Raw genomic sequence first — 12,961 nt, forward strand, 5'->3', positions numbered from 1 at the left:
AAGATTGCCTTAGAAAATTTTCCGCCAGGAGTAAACACAAATGTGCCTCAAATGTGCCTGTAGTATCTTACTTGTTCCTTACATTCAAATATTAATCATGAAATATGAAGTTATCAAGCATCACAATCAATGTTAAACATCAGATTTGTTTTGTTTTTCACACACACACAAAAAGGTATTTTAATAATGAGATTGTATTATTGATTTATTATCATAAATTTGGCTTGTGAACTTGATGGGTAATCCATCCCAAATTTGTGTTGTTATGGAAAAATTTAAAGATTGTACAAAGTGACTGGTTGAATTTCATTAATATCTTGGAAATAATGTCAAGAGTAAATCATTATGGACTAAATGAAGAAAGCATAAAACTGTCAAAACTTTCATTAACCACCAGAGGAGATGCAGAGGTTTTTTTTAGTACCACCTATCTGTCTGTCTGTTTGAATACCACCACTGCTTATGCTACGTTTACACATAGGCAGGACACATTATGAATGCCATATTTACATCATTCTTGGCACATTCCTGACATTCTTAATGTGACTTTCTTAATAGTGCGTGTTCGTGCGTGATATTCGTGGAGCATGTTTTTGGCTGTCAAAAAATCTTCCACGAATGTCATGCACCAGCCTCATTTCACCTCATGTTGTGGATGCCACAACTGACGTGTTGATCCATCTTGATTAGTCATGATCCTTAATAAAATGGACTGCATTTATATAGCGCTTTTCCATCTGCATCAGACGCTCAAAGCGCTTTACAATTATGCGTCACATTCACCCCGATGTCAGGGATAGAGCTTGGCAGTGTTCTTCTCTGACATGCGCACAATTAAATCCTGCTGGACCGCATTCAGTTTCATTGCTGCAGTATGCTGAAGAAGGACGGTGACACCAAGTCAGCTAAAAGTCTTGTTCCAATGCTCATCAGCGCGCTCCTGCAGGTGTTCCACCTGCTGCATGTGCCTGATGTTTGGGAAAATGAGTGAGACGAGAGCCATGTGGAGCCACACATCTGGCTCTCTCCATCTCCTCCTCATCTCTGCGCCACTCCATGGCACAGAGCCCAACTAAGCATGCAGTCACAAAGTTCTTCTGCTGTGGATTTTGAGGGGCAAACTGGAGCGATCTGAATTGTTCAGCAGCTGATGGATGAATATGGGTGTGCTTGTGGAGACAATTCACTTCATTCACAACATGAAAGAACATAACAATGGACTTTTACGCACAATAGCGTGCAACAACACAGAACATTATTCTTGATCATGCGTAATGCTTCCTGATAATTCTCCAGCAACACATGCCATTAATCGTAACGTGTGGTAACAGTTTGCAGCAGTTCCTGAGGTCACCTGCGCCTCTGCCTCAAATCATCACATTTGTGATCATTGGCCAAGAATGGATACTTCGTGTCATTCATGACTTGTCGTTATGTGTAAATGCAGCAGTAGGTATACTTTGTCAGTCGGGAAGCACTATAGTTAAAAAAGTTCCTCTGTCCTACCATCAGACCACATTCCATTGAAATTTTTTTATGGAGGAAAGACTTTTGCCAAATACATTTCGAGATTTTGAGGTGAATTTAGAACCTAGATGTAGATCCAAAACCATTTCAGAACTTTTTTACAATGTCGTCCTTTGGTTTCCAGCTGAGTGCCGCTATGTTGGAGTTTACCCTTGTAGATAAGAGGGTCACCTCCCTGTGCCTTGAGGTGGGGGGGAGGAACTCTTACCTTTGTTTGGAGTATTCGGCCTTCTTGAAGTACCTGAATGGAATCCTGTATAGGGCTCCAGTGTGGTCTCCATTGTTCTGCTGGTGGACTTCAACGCACACAGAGGCAATGACTAATTGGACTGTCCATAATGAACACCATGTTCAAACATAAGGATGCTCATAAGTGTGCATGGTACCACAGCACAGTAGGCCGAAGGTTGATGATTGACTTTGTGATCGTATCATCTGATCTGAGGCCACATGTTCTGGATGCTCGGGTGAAGAGAGGGACAGAGCTGTCACCCGATCACCAGCTGGTGGTGAGTTGGATCAGAGGGTGGGGTAGGACTTAGACAGGCCTGGAAAGCCCAAACAGATAGTGCAGGTGAACTGTGAATGTCTGTAGGACCCCACTGTCTGAAAGATCTTGAACTCACACCTCAGACGGATCTTTTCTGACATCCCTGTGGAAGTTGGTGGCATTGAACCAGAATGGTCAATGTTCAAAGCTTCCATTGCAGAAGCCGTCACAGGGAACTGTGGCCTGAAGGTCTTAGGTGCCTCAAGGGGCGGCACCCTTTGAACACTGTGGTGTACACCAGTAGTCAGGGAAGCCATCCAACTGAAGGAGTCCTTCTGGGATATGTTATGTCAGAGGACTCCTGAGGCAGTTGCAAGGTAGTGACAGGGCTGAAGGATGGCAGCCTCTGCTGTGAAAGAGGGTGTGGTAGGAGTTCAGAGTAACTATGTAGAAGGGCTTTCGGCCGGCACCAAGGTGCTTCTGGCAGACCGTGAGGCACCTCAGGAAAGGAAAACTGGAAACCATCCAAGCTGTCTACAGTAAGGACGGGACTCTGTTGACCTCAACTGAGGAGGTAATTGGACGCTGGAAGTAACACTTTGAGGAACTCCTGCATCAGACTGGAGCTCTGACCTCTATAGTAGGGACAGAGCTAGAAGCTGATGGGAGATCATCATCAATTGCCCTGGTGGAAGTCATTGAAGTAGTCAAACAAATCCACAGTGGCGAAGCCCCAGAGGTTGATGAGATCCGTCCAGAAATGCTGAAGGCTTTGGGAGTGGAGGGATTGTCTTAGATGAGATGTCTCTTCAACACTGCATTGAGGTCTGGGACAGTGCCTAAGGAATAGTGGTGGTCCCCATATTTAAAAAGGGGGCCGCGTTCTCTGCAGTAAGTCTTTGTAAGGCAGTAAGTCAGACTTGTTTCCAGTGGGGGTTGGCCTCCGCCAGGGCTGCGCCTTGTCACCAATCCTGTTTGTGATATTTGTGGACAGGATATCAAGGCATAGTTGGGGGGAGCAGGGTTTCCAGTTTGGTGGGCTCATGGTTACATCACTGCTTTTTGCATATGATGTGATCCTGTTGGCTTCATCGGCCGGTGACCTCCAACACTCACTGGATCGGTTCACAGCCAAGTGTGAAGTTTCTGGGATGAGGATCAGCACCTCTAAATCTGAGGCCATGGTTCTCAGCAGGAAACCGATGGACCTAGGACTAGGTGAAAAGATTATATCTCCACACTGGCCTCGGAACGACTTGGTATCCTTCAGTCAGGTGCTTAATGTGGCCTGGGAAAGGGAAGTTTGGGGTTCCCTGCTTGAGCTGTTGTCTCTGCAACATGGTTCCAGATAAGTGTAGTGAGTGAGTGAGTGATTGAGTGAGTGGTTTCCTTTTTCTTGTTTGTTTGTTTTGTTGGGGGGAGTTGGCTTGCTTGTGTGTTTGTTTTAAAGGCTGGCCTCCGCCAGCATGCTCTGTGACACCCTGTCAGAAAAATATGCTAGAATAATTTGTTGGATTTCCGTTGGTAACACTATGACAGTGATCTGGAGCTGCCTCAGAAAGGTGTTCTTTTACCTCTTATATTATTCCCTTATGACATCAGAAAGGGCATGGAAAATGATGGAAAATGTCAGATGTAATAATACTTATTCCAATGCGATAATTTAGCTTTAGTTGTACAACCCCAATTCCAATGAAGTTGGGATGTTGTGTAAAATGTAAATAAAAACAGAATACAATGATTTATAAATCCTCTTCAATCTATATTCAATTGAATACAACACAAAGACGAGATATTTAATGTTCAAACTGATAAACTTTATTGTTTTTGTGCAAATATTTGCTCATTTTGAAATGGATGCCTGCAACACGTTTCAAAAAAGCTGGGACAGTGGTATATTTACCACTGTGTTACATCACCTTTCCTTCTAACAGCACTCAATAAGCATTTGAACTGAGGACACTAATTGTTGTTGAAGCTTTTGTAGGTGGAATTCTTTCCCATTCTTGCTTGATGTACGACTTCAGTTGTTCAACAGTCCGGGGTCTCCATTGTCGTATTATGCACTTCATAATGCACCACACATTTTCAATGGGTGACAGGTCTGGACTGCAGGCAGGCCAGTCTAGTACCCGCACTCTTTTACTACGAAGCCACACTGTTGTAACATGTGCAGAATGTGGCTTGGCATTGTCTTCCTGAAATAAGCAGGGACGTCCCCAAAAAAGATGTTGCTTGGATGGCAGCATATGTTGCTCCAAAACCTGGATGTACCCTTCAGCATTGATGGTGCCATCACAGATGTGTAAGTTGCCCATACCATGAGCACTAGCACACCCCCATACCATCACAGATCCTGGCATTTGAACTTTGTGCTGGTAACAATCTGGATGGTCTTTCCTCTTTTGTCCATGATTTCCAAACACAATTTGAAATGTGGACTCAGACAACAGCACACTTTTCCACGTTGCATCGCTCGGTCCCAGAGAAGGCGGTGGCGTTTCTGGATGTCATTGATGTTTGGCTTTCGCTTTGCATGGTAGAGTTTTAACTTGCACTTGTAGATGTAGCGACGAACTGTGTTAACTGACAATGGTTTCTGAAGTGTTTCTGAGCCCACGTGGTAAGATGCTGTCAGTTTTTAATGCAGTGCCGCCTGAGGGATCGAAGGTCACGGGCATTCATTGTTGGTTTTCAGCCTTGCCGCTGACTTGTAGAAAGATTTCCAGATTCTCTGAATCTTCTGATTATATTATGGCCTGTAGATGATGGAATCCCTAAATTCCTTGCAACTGAACATTGAGAAACATTGTTCTCTCATTGTTCGCTTGATTACAAATAAATACTTTTACATGGAGATCTCATTGGTTGCTTGTTTTATTTGTATTTGTGCTGGCAGATGTAGGGCTTTTTTGTTTCATGACATCTGGCAATGCTGACGGTCCTGGGGTTGAAGGAGGCTCAGGTGGTCACCATGTGAGGATGTTTGAAGGAGCCAAGCTGACTGGGCTGTGGGCTCTGGGCTGACGTCACGTCGGCACAGCCAAAATGTTGTGTAACTGTGTGGAAAAACAAGAAGTGTCACTTGAAAAAAGAAACCAGCTGTGGCTGCTGCTGCAGCGGAGGCATGTATGTGTGGCTCATTATTCCCAATTGTTATTTCAAGAGGAAACAATTTATCAGCTGAATATTAAAAAATGGTGAAAACCGAAGAACACTGCATTAAAATATGATTTTTAAAAAGCACTTTGCAGCAAAAGGAGTCATCACCGATGCTGTGGTTGAGATATATCTTGTTGGATTTTACTGACTTAAACTCGCTTATTTGTGTTACTCAGCTCCTCTGGGCTGACAAACATTGAGGGAACTGCAGGGTGCTGGTGGTGTATACAACGTGAGAGAAAATGGGAAGCTGAAGGAAAGTTGAGAAGTTCTTTTTAATTTGGGATTAATCAGATGCAACCAAGAAGCAGATATTCTGGTTCTCAGGATTTATCCAGTTTTTGTTTGTTTAGTTTTTAGTTTGTTTAACTGCACAAAAAGCACAAGACAACTGTTTGACAGGAAATAAAAGAAACACTGTTTTGTTTTTGCTCACTGGAATACATGTTCCAATTATGGTCCAAAACTAAATATGAAGGTACATTTTGCTTTGTTTTGGATCATTTATTTATTTAATCCTTCACCTGTCCAGAGATTTGGGCAAAATTGATCATCATGATAATGATATTTTTGTCATTAGTCTTTCCACGTACCAGTAAAAATAATAATAAAATTATTATTATTATTATTATTATTATTATTATTATTATTATTACTACTACAAGTAAGTTTCACATAAGGTCAGGGAAACAACTATAACTTGACTTTTGGCTGTCAGCCCATCTCATTTTCACCAGAAGTTAACTTCGCAGATGAGTAAACAGTCAAGACTTTGCAGCATTTGTCACCATCTAGTGGGTGAAATGAGCATTTCAGGGCTTCTGGTACATCCACTACTGGGAAATTTACTGGGAAATTCTCTGCTAAACAAGGTGACATACGGTGCATCCAGAAAGTATTCACAGCGCTTCATTTTTTTTTTTTCACATTTTGCTACAGCCTTATTCCAAAATGGATGAAATTCACTTTTTTCCTCAAAATGTGACACACAATACCCCATAATGACAAATTTTTTTTAGATTTTTAGAAATTTATTTAAAATAAAAGAACTAAGAAATCACATTTAAATAAGTATTCACAGCCTTTGCCATGAAGCTCAAAATTGAACTCAGGTGCATCCTCTTTCCACTGGCCATCCTTGAGGTGTTTCTACAGCTTAATTGGAGTCCACTTGGGGTAAATTCATTTGATTGGACATGATTTGAAAAGACACACACCATAAGATCCCACAGTTAAACGGTAAATGGACTGCATTTGGCACTTTTCCATTTGTATCAGACGTTCAAAGCGCTTTACACATCAATGCCTCACATTCAGCCTGATGTCAGGCTGCTGCAATGCAAGGTGCCCACTGCACAACTTACCTAAGGATTCAGGACCTTGCCCAAGGGCCCTTAGTGATTTTCCAGTCATGACTTTAACAGGGGATCCTCTGGTCTCAAGCCCAACGCTTAACCACTAGGCCATCACCTCCCCAGTTGACAGTGCATGTCAGAGAACAAACCAAGCATGAAGTCAAAGGTATTATTTGTAGACCTCCAAGACAGGATTGTCTCAAGGCAGAAATCTGGGCAAGATTACAGAAACATTTCTGCTGATTTGAAGATCCCAATGAGCACAGTGGCCTCCATCATCCGTAAATGGAAGATTTTCGGCTCCACCAGGACTCTTCCTAGAGCTGACCGCTCGTCTAAACTCAGTGATTGGAGGAGAAGGGCCTTTGTCAGGGAGGTGAGCACATAGCCAAGATATCAAAGCAGTGGCTTCAGGACAACTCAGCCAGAGCCCAGACCTGAACCCAATTGGGCACCGCAGTCTCATTTGAAGGCGGGTGCTAAAGGGGTAAAATATGATGTAATTTCTCTACTTCTGAGGGAACAACCCTGGCATTTTCAGTGGGTTTTTTGGCAAATTACACGCAAACAAAGTGAAAATGCAAAGAAAAAGTGACGATGCAGTGGGAAAGTGAACATGCACAAGCATGTCGAGGTGTTTTTGCAAGCAAGAGAACGGAGCTACTCTGGTTAGCTGTGTAGGCTAACACTTACCGACATGATAACTCCCATTTGCCTTGCCTTTTCTTCTCCACTGGGAACAAAAAAATAAATAAAAAACTTTTCGCAACTGCTTCGGCGATTGCAGCCAAAAACAAAACAGTACACCATTTTTCCCTGTGAAGTTATGCTGTGTCTATATTGCACAACAGAGCGCGGGTCCCCATAAGTCTTGAGAGATGCCTCAAAGAGAAATGGACAAAACTGCCCAAAGACAGGTGCACCAAGCTTGTGGCATCATATTCAAGAAGACGTGAGGCTGTAATTGCCGCCAAAGGTGCATCAACAACGTATTGAACAAAGGGTATGAATACTTGTGTACATGTTATTTTGTAATTTAATAAATTTGCAAAAAATTCAATTTTTTTTCCATGTTGTCATTATGGGATGTTGTGAGTAGAATTTTGAGGGACAAAATGAATTGACTCAGTTTTGGGATAAGGCTATAACAAACAAAATGTGGAAAAAGTGAAGCGTTGTGAATATTTTCCGGGTGTACTGTATCCTTATTGATGCTATTTGCACCTTAATGCCCACTATATATATATATATATATATATATATATATATATATATATATATATATATATATATATATATACTCAACAAAAATATAAACACAACACTTTTGGTTTTGCTCCCATTTTGTATGAGATGAACTCAAAGATCTAAAACTTTTTCCGCATACACCACAATATCACCATTTCCCTCAAATATTGTTCACAAACCAGTCTAAATCTGTGATAGTGAGCACTTCTCCTTTGCTGAGATAATCCATCACACCTCACAGGTGTGCCATATCAAGATGCTGATTAGACACCATGATTAGTGCACAGGTGTGCCTTAGACTGCCCACAATAAAAGGCCACTCTGAAAGGTGCAGTTTTATCACACAACACAATGCCACAGATGTCGCAAGATTTGAGGGAGCGTGCAATTGGCATGCTGACAGCAGGAATGTCAACCAGAGCTGTTGCTCCTGTATTGAATGTTCATTTCTCTACCATAAGCCGTCTCCAAAGGCGTTTCAGAGAATTTGGCAGTACATCCAACCAGCCTCACAACCGCAGACCACGTGTAACCACACCAGCCCAGGACCTCCACATCCAGCATGTTCACCTCCAAGATCGTCTGAGACCAGCCACTCGGACAGCTGCTGAAACAATCGGTTTGCATAACCAAAGAATTTCTGCACAAACTGTCAGAAACCGTCTCAGGGAAGCTCATCTGCATGCTCGTCGTCCTCATCGGGGTCTTGACCTGACTCAAGTTCGTCATCGTAACCGACTTGAGTGGGCAAATGCTTACATTCGCTGGCGTTTGGCACGTTGGAGAGGTGTTCTCTTCACGGATGAATCCCGGTTCACACTGTTCAGGGCAGATGGCAGACAGCGTGTGTGGTGTCGTGTGGGTGAGCGGTTTTCTGATGTCAATGTTGTGGATTGAGTGGCCCATGGTGACGGTGGGGTTATGGTATGGGCAGGCATCTGTTATGGACGAAGAACACAGGTGCATTTTATTGATGGCATTTTGAATGCACAGAGATACCGTGACGAGATCCTGAGGCCCATTGTTGTGCCATACATCCAAGAACATCAGCTCATGTTGCAGCAGGATAATGCACAGCCCCATGTTGCAAGGATCTGTACACAATTCTTGGAAGCTGAAAATGTCCCAGTTCTTGCATGGCTGGCATACTCACCGGACATGTCACCCATTGAGCATGTTTGGGATGCTCTGGACCGGCGTATACGACAGCGTGTACCAGTTCCTGCCAATATCCAGCAACTTCGCACAGCCATTGAAGAGGAGTGGACCAACATTCCACAGGCCACAATTGACAACCTGATCAACTCTATGTGAAGGAGATGTGTTGCACTGCATGAGGCAAATGGTGGTCACACCAGATACTGACTGGTATCCCCCCCAATAAAACAAAACTGCACCTTTCAGAGTGGCCTTTTATTGTGGACAGTCTAAGGCACACCTGTGCACTAATCATGGTGTCTAATCAGCATCTTGATATGGCACACCTGTGAGGTGGGATGGATTATCTCAGCAAAGGAGAAGTGCTCACTATCACAGATTTAGACTGGTTTGTGAACAATATTTGAGGGAAATGGTGATATTGTGTATGTGGAAAAAGTTTTAGATCTTTGAGTTCATCTCATACAAAATGGGAGCAAAACCAAAAGTGTTGCGTTTATATTTTTGTTGAGTGTATATATCCTATTGAGACTTTGTGATTAATTTTTTTCCTCTGTCTCTCTCTCCCCCTCTCCTTTTTTCTCCTTTTTCCTGTATTTCTCTGTCTTTTAAAACAGGTCCCTCACCAAATGGGCGCCCTGACGTTCTACCGCTATGAGCAGCCAATTGTCGACTACTGCCAGGCTCATCAACCGCTGAGGCTCAACATGGGTTATGAGGGCCCACCACAGGTTCTGGAGGGCCTGGAAGACCTGGGTCCATGTGATAGGGGCACAATACAGACAGTGGCACTACCTGCTGTGCCCTCTGCTGCCAACATAAGTGCCCCTGTTCCAGGGCCTCGCTCACCTCCACCGCCTTTAAGACCACCCACTGAAGGCCCCAGTGGCGCTCCTTTTCCACCTGCCGAGCGCAGCGGCACACTCACATTCAGACGCTAGCCAGCCGAGCTGCAAATGGCTGTTAGGAGTGGTGGCAAAGGCCTTGAATGACTCTGAAATGAAGGAGCAGGAGAGCTGGTTACTTAGTGAGGCTTTGTTTTCAGACCGTGTGATGACCATGTGAGGACAAAAAATGTTTTAATCATGCCTAGGGAAATTTGTCATCTGTGCATCACAACATCACCAACTTACATAAGAGGTTTACACAACTTTATTGATTATTTTGATGAAGTTTTCTAAAATATCTCATAAGAAATCCACTTACCAGTGGCTGAGATGGTTATGGGCGCATTTGGTTTTTAACATCTACAGTGAGAACATCAGGTGGCCCTAGTGCGCAGCACGGCTCACCCTGAGTCAGGAGTCAGCGGGAAAGTGCAATAAAAAGATTCTTGAAAACGAAAAGCAATTGGGCCAGATATCATGTAAAGACCTGGTGGTGTCTTATTAAAACTGCCATTCTGTTACTTTTACACAATAATCATTATTTTGTAACAACCCCCACAATACTACCACCACCAGCAGAAAATCACTTTCTTTATCTTACATGTCCTATGCTCAATTCCATTACCATGCATGTCAAACCAAAGAGTTTAGTATTTTCCTTTAAGGCACATAGGCTATTACATGGGAGGGCATGGTTAAGAAATAAAAAAAATCAGGCTATTTGTCCACTTCAGATCCTCTGCCTCATATCAATCACAGTTCAACCACATCAAGGTTTGGGGAAAACTCTCATGAAATGCTAAGATGCGTTCGTCTTAATGTTGTCCTACCTGGTCATCCAAACCACGACTGGTAACCAGTAACCTCATAAACAGATGTTACGGCACGCGCTGTACATTTCGTAAAGATACCAGAGCCTGTACTTTCACAGCAGAATGGCAGGTCTATATCCCAGCTTGAATAATTTACTATGCTTTAAAATAAGTAATCCTGGGGAATTTGTGTGGTTTAAAAAAAAGTACATCTGATTGCAAAGTCTTGTACATATTCTTAGAAAGAGTCCGTTTCACTGAAGATTAGACCTCTCACTGCCCCAGACAGTCACTTCAAACATCAAGAGAACATTCTTCATTGGGCGGTAAAGCGGTGGCCACGTGTTCCTCGATGCCTGATGTAGGCATGTGGGACCGCCACGTTGACTTCTTTGATCTGATTGAATTGAAATTGTTGACAGCTCCGTTTTCTGGCAGCTGTTCATGCGGAGCAAGACATTATTGCACTCCTTTGGCCACTCACTGAGTTCTGGACTTGCTGAGGACTTTGGACGTGGCGTGGCAGCCTGTCAAGTATCAGCTCCAATTTCGTCCAAGCAGTGCACCACAGCCTTTGTGGAAGCCTCGACCTCCCACACCAAGAGGACTGATGCGTCACTCCTACATACCCTGCAAAGGCGGGCCCAAGATTTAAAGAAGTAACGGGAAACTTTTCCACAGCATTTTTTTTTTTTTTTTTTGCTTTTTTTTAAAGCCTTGGGGCAAATACAAAGACAGATTGTGAGGTGTTCAAAGATGATGTCAAGAAATTCTATAAGACTAAACAATGTACAAAATGAAATAGAACTTATTTATCGTGTAAATAGTGAATCTTTAAAGCTTAAAAAAGTATGAACTTCACTTCTTCTGAAACTCAAACTGCTCGTGAACAGAAGAGGAGCCTTATTTTCGTTCCAGTGGGAATCTGTCAGCAAGACGATTCTGAGAAGTGGTTCCTACTAATGTTGTCTCAATGATAAATATTTTTCTATCTGCTCCCATCACTATTTTAACATTCTACCATTAAATGGAGGTTCTGTTACTGAGGTTATTTCTCACACTCAATTGTTTTACAGAGTCGCACTGAGGAAGTGAAGATTGGGAGCTCTGTTATTGTAATGTGCATGTGTCAATCTTCACACATTTTCTATTCTGACTTAAGTCGCGCTTTAAAGCAGGCGCCGTGTGCACAACTTCTGCTGCTGTACTCTTGGACAATTTTTTTTTGTTGATCCAGTCCCCAGTCCAGAAATGGCATGGGGGGGGGGGGGGTTGTCCAAGCAAGTCAGAACAAATAAAGTGAAGGAGGAAAACCTCTGGTTATGACTGAGTCATGTCTACCAAGTGAAATGTTCTGAAAACGTCAAACTTTTATAATCATTGACCAAGTTTGCTGAAATAATAAACAGACAATACTGCCAGCTGACAGAGGATTGCAGTAAAATACTGGACACTAATTCCTTTTAGAATTTAGTGACACGATAAAGTCAAATGAATAATTTTGTATGTACAGATCTTTATGATGTCTATATGGCTAGAGCAGATGGTCACCCCTCAGAGTCTGGTCTGCTTGAGGGTTTCTTCCTTCAATCACAAAGAAACAAAACATCTGAGGGGGTTTTTCACGAGCACTGTTGCCAATGTGCTTGTCTACAGTGTGGTATGGTTAGACCCTTACTTTCATGAAGCACCTTAGAGCAACTTGTGTTGTGATTTGGCCCTATATAAATACACTAAATTAAACGAGGCCTCGCCAAGTTGAATGGTATGTTCCAGCTTTTACCGAATTAAATATTTGTTCCATTGAAAGAATATAAAAACATTCATTATTTGTTTTATATAATGGCAAAAATAGATCCTTGTCTGTAAAAATAACAGAAAAGGGACTTCCATTTTGGTGTTTGTCACTGGTGCATGCTTTGACACCAACAGTCCAACACGAACTTTAAATAGGAGTCAAAAATTGTTCTCAGTCAACTTGGAAAAACAGTTAATAATTCTGAAAATAAAAATAATTCTGATGATGTAGTCCATGATGCTGTGCACTGATTTTGTGTTGTTCCAAAAAATAAAATAAAAACTTAGTGTATTTCCTCAGTCCAGCGAAAAATCACGTCAGAAATTTGTCCAGCTTTTCATCCTAACAGCTCTTCATGCCTCCAGACAGCTTATGGCGTAGAGGATTTTGTATGTTTGTGTGTGTGTTAGAAGAATTAGCACCGTCAATTAGCTCGTTCAAACCGTTGTCTGTCAGCAAAGCAAACTCCAGCATGTTTAGCTAAACGCCGCTCCCACTATTGTGTACGTGGGTGGGGTTTACAG

General features: G+C 42.6%; 1 protein-coding gene across 1 annotated transcript in view; it reads left to right on the forward strand.

Annotated features, from left to right (window-relative positions):
- The window catches only part of LOC117528918 (leucine-rich repeat transmembrane neuronal protein 4), a 379,596-nt gene extending 368,716 nt beyond the window's left edge, over window positions 1–10,880 (forward strand). Inside the window, exon 3 of the mRNA XM_034191544.1 lies at window positions 9,558–10,880. Coding sequence (XP_034047435.1) covers window positions 9,558–9,881 — 324 coding nt within the window. The 3' untranslated portion in view covers window positions 9,882–10,880. The remainder of the gene's footprint in view (window positions 1–9,557) is intronic.
- Window positions 10,881–12,961: the final 2,081 nt, after the last annotated feature.

The sequence above is a fragment of the Thalassophryne amazonica genome, chromosome 17 (genome assembly GCF_902500255.1).
Source record: "Thalassophryne amazonica chromosome 17, fThaAma1.1, whole genome shotgun sequence".
Taxonomy (NCBI): Eukaryota; Metazoa; Chordata; class Actinopteri; order Batrachoidiformes; family Batrachoididae; genus Thalassophryne; species Thalassophryne amazonica.